Genomic DNA, 24,395 nt, shown 5'->3' on the forward strand with positions numbered 1-24,395 from the left:
AGGGCCCGCTTGCACTCTGGAGCCAGACGGCCTGGAACCAGTGCCCAATCGCATTATCTTCTTCCCAGGCAGGAATATGGCAGGGGTGTGGCTGCAGAGGCAGAAAGCTCAGATGCCAGGGAGGATAGCCGAGTGACAGCCCAGAGCCCCGGAGACTGAGGCAGAGCTGCAGGGCACGGCAGGGACCGCAGTGAGGCAGACAAGGTGGCCAGGGCGCAAAATGTAAGGAGGCTCTGTGTCAGGAACGGAGCGCTCCCATAGCCCTGAGAGTGAGTGCTTCCTTAAAGTTTGCTTCCTAGGCACCTGGCTTGCGTCTTCAGTCCTGCTGCTAGAGAAAAAGCAATGGCTCCCCACCCCCTCACCCTGCTGGCCTAGCCTCCTAGACTTAGGAGGCCTGAGAGGTTGAGGGAGAGGCGCTCTAGGGAGACTGGGGGAGCTGCCCCTGAGAACTTTCCACACATACACACTGCGCTGGGACCTGTTGGCCCACAAGGGAGATAAAGCACAGTGCTCACAGCCAGGCCATTCCTGGTCAGGCCCCCAGTCCCAGAGACCCAGCAGTACCACTCTTGGCAGGCCTAGACGGGGAGAAAATTAGGAGTGGGGTTCCTGACTTCCATCCCCCACCAGTGTCTGGGTGGCCTTGGCTGGTCCTTTCAGTTCTAATCAAAGACAAAGCCTCAGTTTTTCTGTCTCTAACCTGGGGAGAACCACATCCTCGCTGCTGCTCTCTCTGGAGTGGGGATAGAGAGGGAGGCTGGGAGGCCTCTGCAAAGCAGGAGTCTTCTGCCTTCTGGCTGCCAGGCTGGTCCTGCTCTTCGGCCAGATTAAAAGAATCTCCAACATGGGGCCCAAAATGGGTAGGAATGAGGCAGGCCACGGGGGCCTCCCAAACACCTCTGAACACCGCCCAGCACCCCAAATCCCTCCTCTTCTAGCCTAGGATTTCTGATCATCCTTCAAAGCCCAGACCTCACCTCTCTATAGAACAACTCCCCACCCCAGACCAAGGACTAGCCTCTCCTCATTCTGCCATCTCACCTCACCAAAAGCACTTAGAACCCTGCCTGGTGTGCAGCAAATGCTCCACTAAAAGACATACTTTGTCTTTGTAATAATTTCTTGCAGCTCTCAGAACTGAACCATAATCTTTGGTTCATACTCTAGTGCCATCACTGGCCCATCATGGCTTTCTTTAATTGTTTAATTGTAATTTATTTTCAATAATATAATGAACTCCCATTAACTGACCACCCAATCTAAAAACCCAAAGGTTTAGAATGTATGCTCTTACCCTCTTCTCTCCCCCATCTTCCCACCCACCCTCCCAGAAGAAACCATCCTCTTGAAGTTTATGTTTATTATTATCAAATAAATGGAAGACTATAGGTACCCAAAGAGGCACGATGGCTGGTGATTCTTCAACAGAAGTAGCTGTTTTACCGATCAAGCTGCAACACTCTTGAGAGCAGTGTCTGGCTTCCTCTTTTGCTGCAGTGTGAGCACCATGGGGCTGGCCATGCCACAGGGTCGGTGGAGACTACGTGAGGCACCAAGAAGAGGAAGGGTGAGGCCTGAGTGCCAGGCGGCGGCAGATGGAACACAGCTCCAGGAATAGGGAAAAGGGCTTTGCGTTCTAGCTCACTGCACCTGGACAGGTGCCTGTGTGACTTCGGCCCTGCCCTGTGACATCACACAATGTTGCCCAGGTGACCCAGCTAGGTGGAAAAGCTCACTGCTTTTCCAGGTCTGGGCAGAGAGAGGGCTTTCCCGTCTCTCCACCGTCCTGGGGGTGCCAAGAGTCAATTGCCTCGTTGCTGACCCTGTCCAGCTGGCCATGGCCTGAAACCCCCTAGGCCCCTCCACCCATAGACCATCTCACTGCTGAGAGATCGAGGACCTGCCCCCACCTGGCCACCCTCCCCCTTCCCCGACATCCAGACCCCAGGGCTGGTGTGTGGCACCCCTGAGACCACATTGACCTCCAACCAGTAAGGACTCCAAGACGCCCAGGCCAGCTGTCTGGGCAGGACTGATGCCTAATCACCCACTAATACCAGGTACTCATCCCCAAGATTGTTAAACAAGGCCAGACACTCCTGGCCTCAAGAGGATGGGACTGAAAAACAAAAAGGTAAGGCCAGGGGCATGGGCAGCACACTTGCATAAACCCATCCCTCCTTCACAGACCCTCCTTCAAAGTTTCATTTGTTCCTTAATCATGACAAAAGCTTCCCTTCTCTGGGTCTCAGTTTTCACAGCTGTGAAATGGGGAGTGAGGCGGTCTCTGTGGCTCTCCCAGGTTAGCTGCCCTATACCCTTGGGCCACGTGGGAACTGGAATGCAGTGTACTTGCAGGTGTTGTCAATGCTGACCACCCTTACCTGCTTGTTTCTGCCCTCTTGTTGCTGGGGTCACACAGTCTGAGAGCCCACTGAGATGGATCATTACCCCTGTCCAAGATCTCCCAGGATATTCCCAGGCTGCTACCTTGGCAGCCCTGATGCCCTCACTGCCCCCACGTTCTCCTAGCCCTGGCCCTGATTTTCTGGGGCCTAGGCCCCTGCCCTGGAACGCAGATGCTTGGGTCTCTGGAGAGAAGGGATTTTTGTGTGTTTTTTTCATCTCTGTATCCCCAGCACTCAGAACAGTGCCTGGCACATAGTGGGTGCTTAATAAAAAGCTGTGGCCTAGCAGCAGGGTTCTGCCAGGAAGGGACTAGAATCTTATTGCGATGAGATATAAACAGTTCAGTGCAAGGGACCCCTTACCTTCCTCTCACTAGCAAGGCAGAGCCCCTGCCCTAGATGGTGTTACCCACAGGGATAGCAGAAGGAGCTGAGACCAAAGGCACATAGGTACTTGCAAACGGGGGATACCCTCTTTGTAGTTACACTCAGCTTGAATAAGCCAAATAGCTGGGGGTGCTCAGGCCCTAGTGTGATTTCCACTTTATTACCCTTGATTTTGATGTCTCTGGTTCCCGATGTTCTCTGCCCACAGCTGCCCCCAACCCCCTGCAGACTCCACCCTCCCCATTAAGCCTCTTTCTGTAATGCCACACACTCAGGACCAGGCACCAGTTTGATCTGGCACCCTAAGCTGCCAGCTGGTCCCCACCTGCCCCACATAGCTGGATTTGGGGATCCAGGGAGTTTGCGTGGGAGTCCTGAGGAGGAGCCAAGGTTGCTTTGATTGGTAGCTTTGAGAAGCACTTCGATAGCTGGGCAGAATCGCCTATAGGATGCTCATCATGGCCGGGGGTGGTGGCTCATGCCTGTAATCCCAGCACTTTGTGAGGCTGAGGCGAGTTTGAGACCAGCCTGATCAACATAGTGAAACCCCGTCTCTACTAAAAATACAAAAATTAGCTGGGTTTGGTGGGACACAGCTGTAATCCCAGTTACTCAGGAGGCTGAGGCAGGAGAATCGCTTGAATCCGGGACGTGGAGGTTGCAGTGAGCCGAGATCGTGCCACTGCACTCCAGCCTGGGCAACAGAGTGAGATTGTGTCTCAAAAAAAAAAAAAAAAAAAAAAGGGGATGTTGACTAGGCACCGTGTCTCACTCCCGCCAGCACTTTGGGAAGCCAAGGCAGGAGTTTGAGACCAGCCTGGCCAACATGTTGAAACCCTGTCTCTACAAAGAGCGAAACTCTGTCTCAAAAAAAAAAAAAAAAAAAAAAAGGATGCTCATCATGTATATAATATATATATTTGTGTTTCTTCTTTTGTGAATACCCAGTTCGTGTTTTTTTAATTGGGTAGTGCTTATAGGTTTCAGTGCTCTTTGTATACTAGGGATATTAATCCTTTTTTAAATATATAGCAAACATTTTCTCCTTTTTTCCTTTTCTTTGTATTGCAGGCCGTTTTGGATCATTACGGAAGTTTGTATAGATTTTTTAAATGTAATCAAACCTATCATTTTTTAATGATTTCTGACTTTTGTGTCATCTTTTGGAATGCTTCTCTGCTCCAAAGAACACAATTCCTCTTGCTGCCACCAGTGGATACTCAGGTTATGAGTTCAACGGGGTATCCACTGTGGAGCAGAGAAGGGATCCACATCCAAGGAAGCATGGTTAGAGCACAGCAGAGACAGCAAGAGTGTGACGTCAGACAGACCCTGCTTCCAGTTCCAGCCCTGGCCCCACTAGCTAAGCTGTGTGCTTTCACGCAAGAGGTTTACTTTCTCTGAGTGTGCTTCCTCACCTGCAAAAGACCTTTCCCCTGACCACCATAACTCCCAGGCAAGTTTAGATGCCAAATCTAGAAGGAACATGGGGGACCATTTTTAACTGAAAGTCCTTGTGAAACTGCTGGGAAATAGCCCCACTGCAGTCAAATAACCTGCCTAAATGACAGATCCGGGCAGTCAGGCACCCTGCCTCCCCGCCTAGCCCCTCTCCAGTTGGTGTGACTTTTCAGATGCAGGGTCCTTCTGGAGGGCAGAATTGGGCTCAGCTCCTCAGCCCTCCCAGACTGCTGGAGGAGAGGGGTGGCAAGGGAGGAGTGGATAGAAGAGTTTGTTTCCATCTCTCTCCCCACCAGAACCAAGTTAAGCTCCCTCTTCAGGAGCTGAATTCAAGGATCATTAACTCCCTGTTGTTCCTACCTCCTCCTCTCATCCTAGCCCTTCCCTCCAGCACATGGATCCAAAAATGCCCTGAGTGATGGGCAGTCCTAGTTCCCCTGCAACATCTGCTGGCTAATCCTGGCCTGTTGAGGGCAAGGCTGCCTGTCTGGTTGGATAAGGGCGCTTGAGTTAGCAGCTTCCAAGCTTGCCAGGCTCAATGGAGCAGCTGAGAGTGCTGAGCTTTGGAATCAGGCAGGTTTCCGTGCTCATAGCCCAGCCTCCCATCCACTGGCTATGTGGCCTTGGGCAGGTAAACTGGCCAAACCCCTGCCTGGAAAAGCTGCCTGCTTATCTCTGCACCCTAGTAGTGTTGGGTGGGTTAAGTGAGAGTGAAGCCTTAGAAGCTGATGGTGAGCATCCAGCTCTGCTCCCAGCCAAGAGGAGACATGAATTCCCTCCCCAGGGCTCACCACACCCCTACAGATGGGTTTGTGCCACCTGAGGCTGATGGGAGGGTGCCCCATCACCCCCAGTTCACTACCCCTCTTGTAACCCAGTATGTGCATTTTCTGTTCCCTCATCAATCCTCCAGTGCAGGCCAGGGGTAACAGATGGGTTGAGGACATTGGTTCTGATGCAGGACATCTCTAAGGGAAGCCTGCAGATTCCCATCCAGACTTGGGAATAAAAAGGGGATAGCGGGAGGTTAGCAGCCCTGGACAACCAACCCCATCCTGGCCTCACCCTTGGCCCCAGGCCTCCCTGGCCCTGGGCCCAGCCTGCCCAGCGGGCACATGCCTGCAGGCCTCACCAGGAGGCGCCAGCCTGGCAGTTGGCCTCATGCCCAGAACTGAAGCACAAGCAGTTCTCGCCAAACTTCCTGCAAGCTTTATTCTCAGAAGGGAAGGCTGTCCCTGAGGGGAGGTGCAGGGGAGGTAGAGGAGGAGCCGGTGTGACTCCTGGCCGGGTCTGCAAATGCCTAGTTGGGCTCTGGGGCTGCCAGGGAGCCAGTAAGAGCCCTTGGACAATGGTCTTGCTCCTGGGCCCTCACTTGTATGGCCCTAGGGAGCTCATGACAGGCCCTGTGCCCTCACACCACAGGGAATCCATCTAGGAACATGAATCACCCCTCCCAGCCTCACTGCAGGAACTTCAGAGACAGTAACCACCGGAAAGGCTGAATCACAAACCATTCCAGACATTCCCATTGGCCAGGTGGGAAAACCAAGGCTCAGAGAGGTGGTGCAGAGAGGTAGGGCCAGAGCTGAGCTGAAACCTAGGTCTTTTTTTTTTTTTTTTTTTTCTTTATGGAGTCTCACTCTATCGCCAGGGCTGGAGTGCAATCTTGGCTCACTGCAACCTCCGCCTCCCAGGTTCAAGCAATTCTTCTGCCTCAGCCTCCCGAGTAGCTGGGGTTACAGCCTCATGCCACCATGCCTGGCTTATTTTTGTATTTTTAACAAAAATGGGGTTTCACCATGTTGGCTAGGCTGGTCTCGAACTCCCAACCTCAAGTGATTCGCCTGCCTCGGCCTCCCAAAGTGCTGGGATTACAGGCGTGAGCCACCAGCCCGGCCAAGTTGAAACCCAGGTCTTTTGCCCCAAGGCTGCCAGCTTTGCTCCTGCACCACTAAACCAGGAGAGCAAGGCTGCTGGGGAGTGGGGGGTCATGGTGGCGTGCGTGAGGGTGGATATGGGAGGAAGTTGCCTACCCAGGAGGGCAGGGAGCAGCACTCTGGCTGCTCCCCCTCCCTCACCTCCAGGCAGGGGCATCTTCCGCTCCCCTCATTCTCCCCTGACAGGAGAATGGGGGAGAGGAGGAGGGGCAACCCTCATCAACACCTCTGCAGATGGTGACAGGCCCTGCTGGGTCCTGGAAGAGGGTGGGGGTGGCCTCCTCAGTCAGAGGATGGAGAGGAGGGTCTCTCTCTGCGGGACTGGCACTTCTGATCTGGGGGGCATGTAGTCTCACCTCCTAATTAGCCATCTTGCTAGGCAAGGACCACAGCCTGCACCAGGCAAGCCAAGGGAAGCGGGGGAGCAAGGCACAGGGACAACAGTTCTGGGGCGACATCCAGGGAGGAACGGTCCAGGCAGAGGAAACAGCTAGGGCAGAGGCGGGGAGGCAGGAGGGAGCATGGTGGGTGTGAGAGACAGCCAGGAGGCCAGTGTGGCTGGAGCGGAGTGACCCACAGGGCCCGTGGGACAAGATGAGGTCAGTTTTCTGGGCCAGCTCCTGGAGGGCCCCACAGGCCATTGCAAGGCTCTGAGAGAAGCAGAAAGCTACTGCAGGGCTCTGAGCAGAGAAGAGAGAGGATCTGGGTCCAATCTGTAAAGGCTCACTCTGGCCGCTGTGTGAGATTGGATGGGGTGGAGGCAGAGCCGGAGAGGAAACAGAACTCCATCAGAGACGAGTCAGGACATGCAGGTGTCTGAGACCTGACTGAAGGAGTCAGAGTTCAGATATGGTTTGAAGGTGGAGCTGACAGGATGTGCTGAGGAACTGGATAAGGGATGTAGAGGGAGAGAGGGAAGAATCAGGAAGGACTCCAAGATGTGGGGCTTGAACAACTAGAACAACAGCATCGCCATTAACTCATTAATGAATTGGGGCAGACAGCAGGAGGAGGGGTTTGAAGAGGAGTCAAGAGCTCGTTAGCTTTGAGAGGCCAGTAGACCACCAAGGGGAGCAGTTGAGGGGGTGTGTGGCTCCGACTGGTGGGCACCCCATGCTATCGTGAGAAATGGATGAAATATTCCTGAAATTCCTCGGGGCAGAGCAGAGCCTCAGGCACTGTGCCCTTTTCTTTCCCTCTGCCTGAGGCTTCCAGGAGCCAGCAGGGGTGGGCCTGTGCCGGGGACCCCCAGGCTCAAGGTAGGAGCAGAGCAGGCTCCAGATAGGCCGGTCCAAGCCCTCATCTCCCCACTGGTGACTCTCAGAGCATGGCTGGCTTTGGGGCCCAGCACGGTGAGGGACAGAGCTGGTTTAAACCTGGCTCTCCTGACACTCAGTGCTCCTCAGGAACCAGCCGTTCTGAGCCAGGGACCCAGCCTGCCAAGGCTGCCACCAAAACCAGAGCCCATCCAGGGCCCAAGTCCTTGCTTCTGTCTAGGCCTCAGTCTCCCCTCTATGTAATAGGACATTGTTCTCAACCCCACCCCACCAGGGCCTGCCCTGGAATGCAGGGTCTGACAGGCTGAGCTTTCCAGAGATGAGGAACAGCCCGGAAGTGGCCCCTCAGGGCCCTGCCTCCACCCTGAGGAGGTCCATTGCTCCTCTCCCAGGGCCAGGAGTGACCCTCTATGGCCCCTCATATCAGCTGGAGGGACAAAGGCCTCCTACCATGGGAGGCCTATCAAGGGTTAATCTAGGTCAGATTAACTGGGAGTGGAAAGTCAGCCAGCCGACCAGTGGAGGACCAGGACCAGGGAGGACGAGAACACCCCTGAGCCACAGCAGCCCTATGGCCACACTCCTCCCCACCCCACAGCCCTTATATGCCCAGCTCTGCCATCTTCCCTGAGTCCCCACTGCCTCCCCAGTCAAAATGAGCCACCTCTGGGCCTTGGAAAGCCCTGCCCCTTCCCGTTTGCTGCCTTTGCTCCAGTGTTCTGCTCCTGGCCTGTCCTCCCTGACTCCACTCCTGCACCTTCTTTCAACCCTTTAAGGCCTCCTCCTTCCTGCTGTCTTCCCTGACTGCCTCAGCCACCCAGAGCTCTGTCTCCTCTCGGCAACTCTCATCACAATGGTCCTTTGGGCCGTGAATCCATGAATTACTAAACTGCTGAGTCCCTGCTTGAGGCAACTGGCGTAGGAGGCCCCTTGTATGGGCAGGCACCTCTTCCTCCCCAGTCCGCAAGGTTCCTGGGTAGAAGACAGGTGGGGCATCTGGGACAGATGCACGAATTCACCTCCACGTGCACTGAGTGCCCCCATGGACGTGGAGAAATTTTGTCAGCTGTAAAGTGCTGTGCACAGGAGGGACCTGAGGTGATGGGTGGGCTGAGGTGAGGTTACAGGATAGACTGAAGAAGGTGGCCCACTGTTAGAACTGCAAAAGCAGGTGGGATTTAGGAATTACAGATGAGGGCACCTGTGAAAGCCAAGGCTTAGAAGTGGGACCAGACTTGAAAGGTAAGGTGGCCTGTCTCATCCTGCAGGAAAGGTAGGATCCAGGGCTGGGGGAGAGGCTGAAAGTCACTGCAAGAGATGTGGGATGGGAACAGAAGTAGGGAGAAAATGGGGCCAAGGCGACTGCCTTACAGAGTGGGCGGAGGGGTGACAGAGGGAGGCAGGCACTTGATGGGAGCTGTGAGGGGCTAGATGCTAGAGGGTGGCAGTGAAGGGAGGTGCTGCAGCAGAAGAGGCCACTCAGGGCCAGGTGCGGTAACTCATGCCTGTAATCCCAGCACTTTGGGAGGCTGAGGCAGGCAGATCACCTGAGGTCAGGAGTTCGAGACCATGGGGAAACCCCATCTCTACTAAAAATAAAAAAATTAGCTGAACGTGGTGGCATTTGCCTGTAATTCCAGCTACTGGGGAGGCTGAGGCAGGAGAATTGCTTGAACCTGGGAGAGGGAGGTTGCAGTGAGCCCAGATGGCACCACTGCACTCCAGCCTGGGCAACAGAGCAAGACTCCATCGCAAAAAAAAAAAAAAAAAGAAGGCCACTTAGCTCTGGCTTTCCCCACAGAACATTGAAGACCCAGAGGAGCTCCTGGTCGCCTCCCAGAGCACGGAACCTGAGATTGGTCACCTGTCTCCCTCTAACAAGGAGACCATCACGGTCACCCTCCATGGAGCTACCAACCTGCCTGCCTGCAAGGATGGTTCCGAGCCATGGCCCTATGTGGTGGTGTAAGTAGCTGTGTGAGAGTGGGGTCAGGGGATGGGTTGGGCTATGAGCAGAAACCAGGGGACAGCTATTTGGAGTATGAGCACCCAAAGGCCCAGGACTGGGTCATACCCAGAGGGGAAGAGCCACTGTGGGCACTGCCTGGCATCTTCACTGCTGCATGGGAAGCTGCTCACCAGGGCTGGGGAAGGCAGGGTGCCAAGGGGTCCAGAGAGTCACCCCTCCCCACCCCACACCAGCGGGGCAGGGATTGGCCACAGCTCAGCTCCAATGGGGCAGGGCGCTTGTATGCAGAGGCCTGGGCTGGGCTCATGGGCATGATGGTCAGATTGGGGAAGCGGAATATTTGGGGCCTGCCTCTCCTGACTTCTGGGTGCCCCACCCCACCATACCCAGCCCTGGGGTAGGGTCTTCATAACCACCCTCCCCTCCCCTCCTTCTCCAGTCACTTCTATCATGGGGACTCCCATAGTTCTGCGCCTTTAATGCGCCCCACACACCCCCTCCAGCCAGCTGCTGTCAGGGTACACACTTCCCCAGCCTGGCGCCAAGGCCTGCCATGCCACATCTATGCCCACCTCACGGGTCTCACTTCTTCCAGAAAGGCGCCAAGTGGCAACACAATCTCCATCCAGCCAACCTTCGCTGGGGACACTAGACATGTGCTCAATCTTTATTATAAAGCACCCTCCAAGTAGCACGTCAACCCTATACCCCTTCTATAGACAGACAGTGGGAGCCTTGGTGGCCTCCCACCAAGCCACCCTATACTTCCCCTCCCCCAATACTAGCACCATTCAGTTCCTGCCAAGAGTCTGTTGCCCACATTTCCTTTTGGGGAGTGCCTGCCCCAGCCCTCTCACCAATGACTGCTGAAATCCTGCCTTCAAAGCCTCCTCCTCCAGGCAGCCACCAGAGTTGAGCTCTCCCTCCTCCGGAGCACCACAGCAATGGTGACCCTGGTCTGAAGTACTTTATATCAATATGGTTTATGCACTCCTCTGGGGCTCCTGAGGACGGATCTCCTCCTCTATTTCCCCCAACAATGCACCCAACATAGGCCTGAGCCCAGACTTAGGGGACAAGGAGTGACTGAGGCCAACACCTGGTTACTATGACAAGTCCCTGCCCCCCCAGCACCCCACTGTGAAAGAGGGATAGAAGCTGTGCTGAGACCAACAGGTGAAACACTTGCCTCAAAAGCCCATTTGTGCCAGCCCAGCTTCTCGGCCCTCCCTCCCCCAGCTCCATTTCCGTGGTGAGGGAAGGACAGGTGGCGGGAGCAGGCTTGGCAGGGAGGCTGTTTCTAGCGGGGAGCTCGCCTTCTCCGCTCAGCTATTTCCATAAACCAATTATCGCCGATCATCTCAGGAGATTGAGGCCCTGACTGTCACCAATCCAGCCTGGGCGGCGGGGCGGGGAGCTAGGTGGCCGCGTGGCTCCTAGGCAGGCACCGCGACCCGCGCCATCACCCGGTTGCCATGGGAATGCGCGGCAGGAGCCTAGGCGACCCGAGCCTGGGTGGGGGTAAGAGAGCCCGGCACACCCCTAGTCCTCCGGCGCCCTCCCTGTGGCTGCCGCACGTGGGGCGGGAGAGAGGGTGGGGACAGAGAACGCGGGGAAGCGGGGAGGGGAAAGCACGTCTCTGCACCCCTCTCCAGCTGGGAGCAGCGCCTGGGCCAGGCTGCAGCCTGCGTCCCAGGGCTCCAGAAAGGTGGAGCTGCCACCAGCTCGAGGTGGTGCTAATGAGATGCAAATGAAAGAAGAAGGAAGGGCTTCTGAGAATGAGGGCCCAGCTGTCAGGACCTGAAGGGGGCTTTCAGTGCTGGCCCCCAGCCCCAGGCAGGAACCCCAGAGGGAAGATCCAGATCCTCAGAGGCCATAGACCCTGGAAAGAATTTTATATCCCTGCACATCTGATTACAAATACACAAGTAACAAAGCACACAATAGGCATAAGAAAGTTCACTAAAGTTTTCGTTTTGTTCATGATGAATACTTCAATGCTTTTTTAAAATATGTATTTATTTGTAAAGACTTCAATGTAAGACCTGCAACTGTAACACCCCTAGAAGAAAACATAGGGGAAAGCCTCTTTCACATTGGTCTTGGCATTTAATCTTTGGATATGACACTGGAAGTACAGGCAACAAAAGCAAAAATAAACAAGTGAGACTGCATCAAACTAAAAAGTTTCTGCACAGCAAAGGGAATAATCTGCAAAACAAAAAGGCCGCCTATGGTATGGGAGAAAATATTTGCAAAGCATGTATCTGATAAGGAGTTAATATCCAAAATATATGAGTAACTCATACAACTCAACAGCAAAAAGACAAATAACCCAATTTTAAAAATGAGAAAAAGACCCAAATAGACATTTTTCCAACAAAGAAATACAAATGGCCAACAGGCACATGAAAAGGTGCACATCACTAATCATTAGGGAAATGCAAATCAAAGCCACAAGGAGATATCGCTTCATACCTGGTAGGACGGCTGTTCTCAAAAACACAAGAGATAAGTGTTGGTGAGGGTGTGGAGAAAAGAGAACCTTGTACACTGTTGGTGGGAATGTACAGTAAAAAGGTGCAGCCATTATGGAACACAGCATGGAGGTTCCTCAAAAAATTGAATATAAAACTACCATATGATCCAGCAATCTCACTACTGGGTACATATCCAAAGGAAACAAAATCAGTTACTTGAAAAGATATCTGGCCGGGTGCAGTGGCTCACGCCTGTAATCCCAGCACTTTGAGGGGCCGAGGTGGGTGGATCACAAAGTCAAGAGTTCAAGACCACCCTGGCCAATGTGGTGAAACCCCGTCTCTACTAAAAATACAAAAATTAACCAGACATGGTGGCAGGCACCTGTAATCCCAGCTACTAGGGAGGCTGAGGCAGGAGAATCGCTTGAACCTGGGAGGCGGAGGTTGCAGTGAGCCAAGACTGCGCCACTGCACTCCAGCCTGGGCAACAGAGCGAGACTCCAACTCAAAAAAATAGAGAGGCCAGGCGAGGTGGCTCAAGCCTGTAATCCCAGCACTTTGGGAAGCCGAGGCAGGCGGATCACGAGGTCAGGAGATCGAGACCATCCTGACTAACACGGTGAAACCCCATCTCTACTAAAAATACAAAAAGAAATTAGCTGGGGGTCGTGGCGGTCGCCTGTAGTCCTAGCTACTCCGGAGGCTGAGGCAGGAGAGTGGCGTGAACCCAGGAAGCCGAGCTTGCAGTGAGCCGAGATCGCGCCACTGCACTCCAGCCTGGGCAACAGAGCGAGACTCTGTCTCAAAAAAAAAAAAAAAAAGAAGAGAAAAAAAGAAAAGAAAAGATATCTGGGCCGGGTGCAGTGGCTCATGCCTGTAATCCCAGAACTTTGGTAGGCGGAGGCAGGTGGATCATCTGAGGTCAAGAGTACCCCTATATTCATTGCAGAATTATTCACAATAGTTAAGATATAGGATCAACCTAAGTATTTGTTGATGAATGAATGGATAAAGAAAATGTCATATATATACACATACATATGTTATATACATATATTTGTATATACTTATGTCGTATACACACATACAATTATATATTGTATACATATATGTCCACATATACACAACACATACACAATGGAATATTATTGTGCCATAAAAGGGAGGACAACCTGCCATTTGTGACAATGCAGATGAGCCTGGAGGACCTTATGCTAAATGAAATAAGCTAGACACAGAAAAACAAATACTGCATAATGTCACTTAACAGAATCTAAGATGAACTCATAGAATGGTGGCTATCACGGGCTGGGGAGGAGGAAAATTAGGAAATGTTGGTTAAAGGATACAAGCTCTCAGTTTTGGGATGAGTAATTCTGGGGATCTAACATGCAGCAGGTGACTCTAGTTAATGATACTGTATTCTGTATTGTGGCTGGGCACAGTGGCTCACGCCTGTGATCCCAGCATTTTGGGAGGCCAAGACAGGTGGATCCCCTGAGGTCAGGAGTTTGAGACCAGCCTGGCCAACATAGTGAAACCCCATCTCTACTAAAAATACAAAAATTAGCTTGGCGTGGTGGTGCACACCTGTAATTCCAGCTACTTGGGAAGCTGAGTCAGGAGAATCACTTGAACCTGAGAGGTGGAGGTTGCAGTGAGCCGAGATTGTGCCAGTGCACTCCAGCCTGGGTGACAGAGTGAAACTCCGTCTGAAAAAAAAGATACTATATTATGTATTTGAAATGTGCTAAGAGTAGATTTTAAGTGTTTTCACCACATACACAAAAGGTAAGAGTGAGGTGATAGATATGTTAATTAATTTGATCATGATAATCACTGCAGAAAGTATATGGGCATCAAATCATCGCTTTGTACGTTTTAAATACATATAAATTTTATTTTTATTTGTCAATTATATCTCAATAAATCTGGGAATATATATATATATATAATTTTACCTTCTTTCCAAGCATTTTTTCTCATCTTTTTGCTGCCCCTGTTTTCTGGTACCCTGAGCTTAGTCTCCTGGCTTAGTTTCCTGCCCTCTGCCATCCCATCTTCTCTCACCTGAGATTGGGGATGGGGATCCTGGGAATCCCTGTCTCAGCCTGAGTTCTGTCCTTCTCTCTGGGTTTTTTGCAACCCCAGCAGACAGGACCACGGTTTCAGGGGTCGGGGCAGGGGGAGTAGTGAAGCACAGACCTGAGAGTGCCCCGGAACTGTTCACTCATTCATCCCCTTAGTGGGGAGCTGAGGAGGATTCAGGCCCAAAGATGATACTTCTCTTGTTTGGGGCATGGCCACTTCACCCCTTAGGAAGGCACCAGGCTTGAGTCCATCTAGTAATAGGCACATCCTCCAGCCAAAACTATTCCAGACCAGCAGGCACTTGGCTCATCTTGTGGGTCAGCCTCTCTTCATCTAAGCCACTGGTTGGCTTCCAATCTGACCCCACTTCTCCACCAATATAGCTTCTCTGTAGTCACCAGTGACCACCATCCCTGACCCTGTATCCAACGGGCATCTCATCTTTCATAATCTCTCAGGTGAAGGAAATAATGTATACAGTGGTCCATTTCCAAGACAAAGTGCCTTAAATCAGCTTAGGTCAGCAAACTACAGAAGAAACAGTATATACTAGGCCCCTGCTTGGATAGCCAATGCCTGCTTTTCGGCACCCTCCCCTACCCCGGCTTAGTTGCCCTCACCAGAACAAGAAGTTTAGTCTAAAATGAAAGTTTATTAGTCTGCAAAATAGCTCGTTTTGTCTGTTTTTATCAGCCTGCCTAGCTACTTAGGTCATAAGTCAAATACTTGAGGCTGGGCATGGTGGCTCACGCTTGTAATCCCAGCACTTTGGGAGGCTGAGGCGGGCAGATCACGAGGTCAGGAGATCGAGCTCATCCTGGCTAACACAGTGAAATCCCATCTCTACTAAAAAATACAAAAAAAAAAAAAAAAAAAAAAAAAGGCCGAGTGTGGTGGCGGGCGCCTGTAGTCCCAGCTACTCAGGAGGCTGAGAGGCAGGAGAATGGCGTGAACATGGGAGGTGGAGCTTACGGCGAGCCAAGATCGCGCCGCTGCACTCCAGCCTGGGTGACAGAGTGAGACTCCATCTCAAAAAAAAAAAAAAAAACTTGAATAACCCCTGAGCTAACTAGGATTGCAACAAAATGCAGTAAGACAACCCTAAAACAAACAAACAAACTTAAAGCCCCTACTTAATAATCAGTAGGCGACATCTGGGAAAACTGACCCCACAGTACTTAGCCTATGAGGAACAGGGGGAGAAACCCGTGCACTAAGGGATAAATTGCTTATTGAAACTGTGCTGGGTATGCCTGCCTATCGGACACCCAATCTTGCAAGATTGGCATTAAAAGTCTCACTTTGGCTGCTCTCCGGGTCTCTGAGTCCATTCTTTGGGTTTGGACGGGTGAGTTTGTTTCCCACACAGAGGCAGCAGTCCCTCATGACCACTCACTCTCTTTGAAGCCCTTTCTTCCTTTCCAAGTTACCTCACTCTCCCACCTTCTGCTACGGTCACATCTCTTGATCTCTTCTACCTGGCCTTAAATGTTGGCCTGTCTCAGGTTTCCGCCCTATGTTGCTCTTCTGTCTCTAGCCTGTACTCTTTCTCCATGTGATCCCACCCCATCCTGGTGTCAGGAATCACATTCTCCCCTCATGCAATCCATCACCAAGTCATGACTGTGCCTCCCCATCTCTCGGACTGAGCTGCTTCTCTCCACCAGCTCCACCACCGACTTAGGCTACTGCACTATTTCTCCACCTGCTCTTGGTTCCTCTACTCTTGCTCCCTGAAGATTCCTTCAAAGACAGGTTACCATTGGGTACTGTGGTGCCATAGTACCAAAGGAACCCAGTGGCCTCCCATTGTTCCTAAAGTAAAGAGGATTCCAGGCCCAGCACGGTTGGGTCTTTGCCGGCCCCTCCAGCTCCCCAGCAACAGGATCTCCACCTCACTCTCTTTGTTCCAGCCACACTGGACATCTCTCAGTTCTCGGAGCAAACCCTGTTCCCTCCCACCCTAGGCCTCTGCACGCTCCCTGCCCAAAAACATTCTCCCTTCCCCTTTCCCCATCTCAGCTGTCCTCACTGATCTCCCAGATGAGGCCAAACCCTCCCTCATTACATGTTTTCATGCGGCTCTGTACCAGGATATATGCTTATGTACTTTATGTACATAAGATGTGGTGCTAGACAGTGTGAGATGCTGCAGGTCTAAAGCTCTACAGGGGGAAGGGGGAGTCCTGAGCAGGCTCACAGTGGGCACTGAGACCTATCAGAAGAAAGCCACAGGGCAGTGGAAAGAAGCCAGGCTGGGTTCAGGAAGACCTAGCATCTGGCCCACTGCCCCTAACTCCTTGTGTGAATTCAGGCCAGTTCTTGCCTTCTCTGAGCCTCAGTCTTCCCATGGCCAGGATGTAAGCTTTGGCCTGCATGCTGCTGCAGGCCTGGCTGGCTTATGTTCTGGCCTGGGAAACACTCTCAGTTCTTTAGAGGCAACAAGAACCCCAGCTCTGCCACCCGAGACAGGTTCTGTGCCCAGGTCTACCGGGCCCGTCCCCAGGCCCAGGGTGTCGCATGACTGGTTTAGGCGTGGCTCAGTGCCCTGGGGCTTGAACAGTGTCCAGCACCTGTCACCCAGCCTGGCACAGGGACACCTGCCAGTCAGAGCACAGCAGGGACCAGGAAGGCAGTGGCACTGACAGGCAGGGGGTGCCCCAGTGGGCAGGATGAGATGTGGAAATGGGGCCAGCCAGGAGATGCTCTGTGGGGTTCTGACCCTTGGCCAAAGGCTGCATGGCAGGGCTGCCAGCGTTGGCAGCTGCTTCTTTGGCTGCCTGCTGCCCAGAGCTAATGAGTGGGGACAGAGTCAGGACTCGAAGGGGAAGGCACTGCTTCCTCTGTGCGTGTGGGGCAGGCTTGGGATGGCACAGGGGAGGAGGCACAGATCAGCGCCAGCTAGGGTCATACTCAGAGGATCCTTGATTTTCTTAGATAAGCCTGAGAGCCCTGACCCTGGCCCTAGACTGAGCCTGGCCTTGGTCACAGGATGAGCTCTGATTCTGGTGACTAACTGAAGAAGATGTTGAAAGTAGGACAATTGTTTGAAATCCTGGCAAGAGGAGGGTAGAAGAAGGTTACAGTTATCAAATACCCACCATACCCCTGAGAAATAAGCTAGGAGTATATTGTGTGTTTCATAGTTTAATTGCCACCCAGTCCTATAAGTGAGGTATAATATTATCATCATACCTCATTTTACGGATGAAGTTCCTAGGCTCAGAGCATTTCCATGGCTTGCCCAAGGTCACAGAACTAGTTAGTACCCAAGGGAGGATGCAAGATGCAGGATTTCAAAATCCAAAACTCCTTCCACCTCATTCTCTCCCTTGATCTTTCATGCGGTGGTTGCCCCTCTTGGAAGGGGGGCTGTTGGGACAGGACGCTAACCCAGACTTCTAGAGAAGATGCAGTGACTAGTGTGGAGACCCCTCCTGGGATCTGGAGTTCTCCTTCCTCTCTGTCTGGCTGGAGGCCTTCGGTCAAGGGCCCCTGAAGGCAGGGATCTGCGCAGAGTGGGTGGAGGCTCAGAATGACTCACAGGTGACCCATGAGCTTGTCTCAGCAGCCAGAGGGTTGGGCTCGGCAAAAATAACAATAACACAGTGACAGTGATCATGGGATAGTCCCAGGAATAAGGCAGCCCTCATTTGCTGATGGTGTCCTGCTCAAAGCTCACTGCGAGCTCCGCTATTTACACCCTCTGATTCTAACGATGCAGTCCTGGAAGCAGGCTACATTATTCTCGTGTTATAGCGAAGAAGGCCAAGGCCCAGGGTAGAACATGAGTGTCTGAAGTCACAAGGCTGGCCAGTGGGAGTGGAGCAGATGAAGATGACTATTCCCATCTGACCACTGGCTCCTAGAGAGGCCAAGCCTCCTTCTCTTCCAGCAGGATCCCCATCGGAAAAAAGACAAGGGTGGGGAGCAGGCCCAGACTGAGGCCTGGGAACCAGGGTCTTCATCTTCCCTGCAGGGCCCCCACACCATGGTTTGATTTTCCACCCACACCTGCCCCCCATGACATCAGTTCCCGGAAACTCAGAACCTCGGAATTTTTGTTCAGTGAGAACTTCCCTGTGTTCTAGGGTTATAAACACAGCTGGTGTCAGTGGTTGAAGGATGGTTGGCCTGAGACCCACCCCAGCTAGATGTAAGCCATAAGGATTCTTTCCAGATGTTCTCCCATCTCTGCCACCTGGGGCCCCTAAGGTGTTCTCATGCCTGAAACCGTCATTCAGACTCAAGAAGCATGAGTTCTCCCTCACAGGCGTCTTCCGGAATCCTGCAGAACAGCCTCAGAGTGCATTTGTGCAGGAGATTTGGGGCCGTGAGGCAGGCCAGAGGGGGCCTTCCTGGTGTCCTCATTGCATCCTGCACTGGCTGTCTCCTCTGCTTACTCCTGAGCCTGGGCAGAGCAGCTGACAGCCTCCTCCTCCCTCCCCGGCCATGATGAGCAGCCAGGAGGCTTGGTGATCCCTCCAGGCTTTATGCAGCTTCCCTCTGCCCTAGCCTGGCCCCCATGGGTCCCAGGGTCACATGCCACAGGGTCTAGCTTGTAGTGGAGTGAGGGAGGCCATTGAGCAGGGGTTGGGGCTCTGGGCACTGATTAGGCTCCCCCTATCCCTATATGCTCCATGATTCTGTCATCCCTCCATGCACACACTAAGTTTCCAGTAGAAGAGGCTGCCCTGGAATCCCATTGATCTCCTCATTCCCCACTCCGCTGAGGCTCCACCTATCCATCCAGAAACCTGTGAGATACAGAACTCCATTGTCAGGGAGGAGCTGAGCTCAGAGATGCTTAAGGGATGTGCCACACAGTCAGCAGCAGTGGAACTGGGAGCCAGAATTCAAAGCCAATGTCTTCAAGGCCAAGCTACTTATGCAAATCCTGAAGTTCCTGGCATGTGATGCAATAGAGAGCGGAAGCGACTGTGGCAAACCAGAGAGCACCTAGCTCATTCAGAGGAGCAGCCCCTGTCCCTCCCACTGATCTCTACGTGGAAGACCGAGGGCATGGGTTGTCAGCCCTCTTCATTTTTATTTATGTTTAATTATTAGCTTTTTGTTTTTTAATGTGTAGACATGGGGGTCTCACTATGTTGCCCAGGCTGGTTCAAACTCCCAGCCTCAAGTGATCCTCCCACCTTGGCCTCACAAAGTGCTGAGATTACAGGTATGAGCCACCCTGGCCAGCCTCTCTCAATTTTATTTTATTCTTTTATTTTTTGAGAAGGAGTCTCACTCTGTTACCCAGGCTGGAGTGCAGTGGCACAATCTCAGCTCACTGTAACCTCTGCCTCCCAGGTTCAAGTGACTCTCCTGCCTCAGCCTCCTGAGTAGCTGGGATTATAGGTGCACACCACCACGCCCAGTTAATTTTTGTATTTTTAATAGAGATGGGGTTTCACCATGTTTGTCAGGCTGGTCTCCAACTCCTGACCTCGTGATCTGCCCACTTTGGCCTCCCAAAGTGCTGGGATTACAGGCATGAGCCACCATGCCCAGTCACCTCTCTCAATTTTTAAAGAGAAACCAGAAATCCAAATGTTTGTGTAAATCAGCCAAGTTTAACTTTCAGGCCAAACACCTCTGGTCAGTGAGGATCTCTGGGCCCCTCATTGTTCCTTTCCTGAACCCTCAACCCAACTCAGACGCCACGGGTGCCTCCAGCTTTGCTGACTGGTCCCCTTCTGCCAGGGGAGTGCCTTCCCAATGGCTGTGCATCCTCCACACATGTATAAGTAGGCATCCTCCTTTCTTGAAGCTTCCTCTTTCCTTGCCCCCAAGACAACCCCTCTCCTGATTTTCTCCTCTGTCTCTGGCCACTCCACTGTGGGATACTTTTTGTCCTAATATCCTGTGAATGTCAATGCTCCTGGCTCAGTCCTTGGCCTCTCCTCTGCATCTCTACCCTCCTTTTTTTTTTTTTTTTTTTTTTTTTTTTTTTTTTTTTTTTTTTTTTGAGAGAGAGAGAGAGTTTCGCTCTTGTCACCCAGGCTGGAATGCAATGGTGTGATCTCGGCTCACTGCAACCTCCACCTCTGGGGTTCAAGCAATTCTCCTGCCTCAGCCTCCTGAGTAGCTGGGATTACGGACATATGCCAACATGCCCGGCTAATTTGTGTATTTTTAGTAGAGACAGGGTTTTGCCATGTTGGCCAAGCTGGTCTCGAACTCCTGATCTCAGGTGATCCACCCGCCTCGGCCTCCCAAAGTGCTGGAATTACAGGCATGAGCCACCACACCCGGCCTCTACACTTTTTAAGAGATCCCTCTCACCTAGGCATCCCCCTTTCCCCCATCCTGAAAGCTCCAGAATCCCTGGATCCAGCCTCTCTCTTGAGCTCCAGCCCCATGGACCCACCTGCCAATATACATCTCCACTCAGACTCAGCCTTGTCCGTTGATCTCATCCTCCTTCTCTGTGGCTCCTCTGTCCACCCAGAAACCTGTAAGATACTGAGCGCTGTTATCAGGGAGGAGCTGAGCTCAGAGATGCTTAGGGGATGTGCCACACAGTCAGCAGTGGTGAGCCAGGAGCCAGGACTCAAGCCCATGATCCGTGAGCCTGAGCGTAAAGCTGTCTCTCTGGTCTTTGGCAAACCTGGCTTGGGAATGCTCAGGAGGCCCTGGAGTTTTATCCCTGGGAGGGTAGGCTGTGACCTCCCCCTTCCCTGTTCCCATACAAAGATGGGGACAGAGGAGCGGCTGGCCCTGAGTGAGGGGAGGAGCTGGTGGGTGTGGCCCCCTCCCTCTCCTGTCACTCATTATCCGACTTCCCAACTGTGTGCTGCTGTGGTGTCCTGTGGCGTTGGAGAAGTGGGGCCTAGAGACTAACCAGGGACTGTGGAGGGGACTCTCAGGATGGTCAGTGTGGCCAACGAAACCAGACCTCGATCCCTTCACAGCACCCTGGAATGTGACAGAGAGACCAGGGGCCAGGCTGGACCAAGGTGCTCAGTGCCCCTTGGGCCTGGAAGGAGCCCAGTTCCCGCCCCCACCACAGCTGGGCTCTGCTTCCCCACTTTGGGGACATGCTCTTGGGACAGGACTTGGAATCTGAACCCTCCTCCCAGCCAAGAGCAATTTCCAGGACAGTCCTGAGGAGCTGCCACTGGCTCAGCAGCCTGGGCCAGTGAGTTGGCCTGGCAGAGCTGGAAAGGAGGTGCTGGCACTGTCCCACCTGATTTTCCAATGGTCTGTCCCCTCTTCCTTCTTTCAGCAAACACCTGCTGGGCCCCACTGTGCCCAGGCAGTGGGAACTGAGCTCTAGCAGCGACAAGACAGGTCCCTGCCCTTGAGGGGTGAACAGTCTAGTAGTGATGGTGAGGGTGGGGAGGGGCCAGGAATCATAATGCTGTCCCCACTCACTCATCCTTTGCCCAGGAAGGTGGACAAGCTCCAGTCCCCAGCACTAGGGTATCGGAGCCCCTCAGGAGCCTGGGCTCTGTATCTGAGCCAGGGAGCAGCCCCAGACCTCAAAACGTGGACTGAAAAGCACATGAGTTAAGCAGGGAATGAGAATCACAATGACAGGAATCAGAAGAGTCCGGTGATTTCTGTGAGGTCAGGAAGTTCGACTTTATGTCTGGTCCATGCTCCTCCTGCCCTAAGGCTGCATATGTGAGAAAGGGGGTACTCAGAAGAGTGGCTGTTTAGAGTGACTGGACCATTGAGAGGATCCCGCATCCTGGCAAGTCCTGCTGGGTTGTCTCATCCAGGCCCGCACCTTCCAAAGAGACTGTCATTGCTTCCCCATAGGACCATGGTATTGACTGACAGGTCCACCCATTGCCCATGGCCTAAGAAGGTGGCTCCCAGGGCCCCTCACCAGCTATGCCACAGGACAGGCCACAGCATGATAGTCCAAAGGCTGACAGATGGTACAGACAGCAGCCCTTCCTGGCCCTGCATCGCCTCCAGCCGCAAAAAGAGCAAAAATGTATCTCTGGAAAACAAGGAAATCCCCTTCCCAGAAAAGGGTAGAAGGTGCAACAATGCCCAGCACACCAGCACTTGAGCCTGACTTTGGGCCATCACAAAGCTCTGTGGGCTGTGGTTTTCTCCTTGTCCACCATGGGTGGAAAGGAAGGGTGCCCACACTTTGGGATGAAGTGTGAGTACTGGTGGGGTGGAGGAGCAGCATCCTTGTTTAACAGGAAGATCTTTGCCTTTGCTAGAGTGCTTCTCTCAGAGTTTCTCAGAAGGTGCCCTTTCTTTTTTTCCAGAGCAGCCCTCATGTCCTGCAGGTAGGGGCAGGGGAAGAGCCAGGCCCTCATGGACTGGGAACTGCTGGCCTCCAGTTGGCGCCCTCCTTGCTCCAGAGTCAGTTATTCTGTAAACTGAGGCCCACCTGCAGTGTTGTAGCACCATCAGCAATTAGTGATGCTTCATTAGAGTGCAATTAATAAATGAAACCCAGGATGAGAGCCCCTTGCGCTGCTGAGAATGACAGCCCCGCTCAGGCCTTAAGTGGCAGCCTCCCGGGGCTCAAAACCCACAAGGACCAGCTGTCCTGCCTTCAGCATGGGGCTGGGGGAGGCGGCAGCATGGACTGGGGGCCTTGTCAAGGCTGTTGTCTGGTGAAGCGGGGGCGAGGAGAGAAGGGAGCTTCAGCACTGACTCCCTGCCTCAGATCTCAGCTCCTCCTTTGAGGAGTCCCTGGGCACAACACCCTGGCCAGCAATCCCAGGGGAACTTGGCGAAGGCCAGAGGTGTGAGGGCCGGGGCTCTTCCCTCCTACCTGCCTGGCCTCAGAGGACACTGCTTGTGGCCATGGCAAAAAGGGGCCTTGAGAGGGACTCAGTCAGGGGAGAACCACAACCTCCCTCTCCTGACTCCCCCAACCCCTGCTCCCAAGCCGGCACTTGCATCAGTCAGACAGCCCCTCTCAAGCCTCACGTTCTCTCCTCCAAGTGGAAAGATCCTCCATCTATCTGTTTAAGCCCTGCCTCCTCCAGATTTAGGGTTGGAAACGCAGGAACCCAGCCTTTGGCCACCCCATTCAGATGATTGTCTCAGCAGAAGCCAGCTCCCATCTCCTGTTGCATAAGACTGGGCTCCTGGATTGGGAAGAGGTAATTGGGTTTTTCAGAGCCTTCCAGGGATGGAGGCAGGCCTAGCCTATGGCCTGGGAGTCTGGCAGCCTCTTGGACTTCTGGAAGATGGGGGAGGCAGGCCTCCCCGGCTCAGAAGTTGGCATGGAGGAAGCAGGTAGAGGGGAATTGCCCTACCTTCTTAGGAAAGATTGAGGCCTGACCATGATACCTCGACAGCTGGCCTGCAGGACTGCCAGTTCCCTCATCTCCCTCTCAGTTTCCCAGGTGAGCCAGCAATGGGCTGTGATGGACCAGGTCAAAGGGGCCCAATACCCCTATTCCACCATCCATCCACTTAAAGGTCCACTCTTTATCCATTACTCCCAGTGCCTGCCTGACTTCCCCAGTGCCAGGGGCTTCTGGGAACATCCCTCTATTCTTTCAGGATTTACAAGCCTGCCTAGCCAGGACCCCAGCAGCCACAGCAGATCTGAGTCGGGGCCCTCCCCTTTCCTTTGCTCTCCTGGTGCCTGGCCTGGGATTGGCACTCAAAACAAGCCAGGCTGCCTGTGCCCCAGCTTCTAAAGCTCTGCCCAGGAGGAGGCCAGGCCTTGACTATTGTTCATGCTTTGAGGCTTTGAGGGGAGCCAGAGGCCAAAAAGAAGGCAGGGCAGGTGAGGGAGGTAGGCTCAGGTGTGAACAGAAGACCCTGGAGGCAGCTTGAGGGCTGGGTAACAAGAGTGGGTACAGTATGGTACTCACACCTCCCTGGGCAGCCTTGTGCATGTGCATGTGTGCATGTATGTGTGTGTGCATGCATCTGCATGCGTGTGTGTGCATGTGTGTGTATGTATGTGTGGATGTGTGTGTGTGTCCCCTGGAGTGAGGGGGAAGGCAGCTCACGAGCACTCTTGCTTTCTGTCCATCAAATCCCATGCTTTTCCAGTGCTCACTTCTTCCACTCACAGCTGCATCCCCCAGGAACCAGATGACATATTTTCCCTTCGTCATGACCTTGCAGAAGGAAAGCAAAGTCCTTGTTCCCTCCCACTCACAGCTGCGCTTGGGCCTGGCCCCCTCATCCCCTGCTAGGGTGGGGGCCCCAGGAATGCCTAGCTGGGGACTGGAGTTTGTCAAAGACACACACCCTTCCAGCAGCCTGGAGGGTAGGCCAGGTTGAGGGGGGTTTACATTTTCTTGCAGCTTGGTCTTGGGGCTGCTGCACTCTAAACCCAACTCCAGTCCTATCCTGGCATGGCTGCCCATGCTGTGGCTGGATTAAATCTGACCCTGAGACAGCAGGCACCACCCACTACCTCCTCCTGGCTCTGGATG

General features: G+C 53.2%; 1 protein-coding gene across 1 annotated transcript in view; it reads left to right on the forward strand.

Annotated features, from left to right (window-relative positions):
- The first annotated feature begins 1,739 nt into the window (after positions 1-1,739).
- The window catches only part of CCDC33 (coiled-coil domain containing 33), a 100,858-nt gene continuing 78,202 nt past the window's right edge, over positions 1,740-24,395 (forward strand). The window contains exons 1-2 of the mRNA XM_010375992.2: positions 1,740-2,134; positions 9,272-9,435. Of these exons, the coding sequence (XP_010374294.2) occupies positions 2,114-2,134; positions 9,272-9,435 (185 nt within the window). The 5' untranslated portion in view covers positions 1,740-2,113. The remainder of the gene's footprint in view (positions 2,135-9,271; positions 9,436-24,395) is intronic.

The sequence above is a fragment of the Rhinopithecus roxellana genome, chromosome 5 (genome assembly GCF_007565055.1).
Source record: "Rhinopithecus roxellana isolate Shanxi Qingling chromosome 5, ASM756505v1, whole genome shotgun sequence".
Lineage (NCBI taxonomy): Eukaryota > Metazoa > Chordata > Mammalia > Primates > Cercopithecidae > Rhinopithecus > Rhinopithecus roxellana.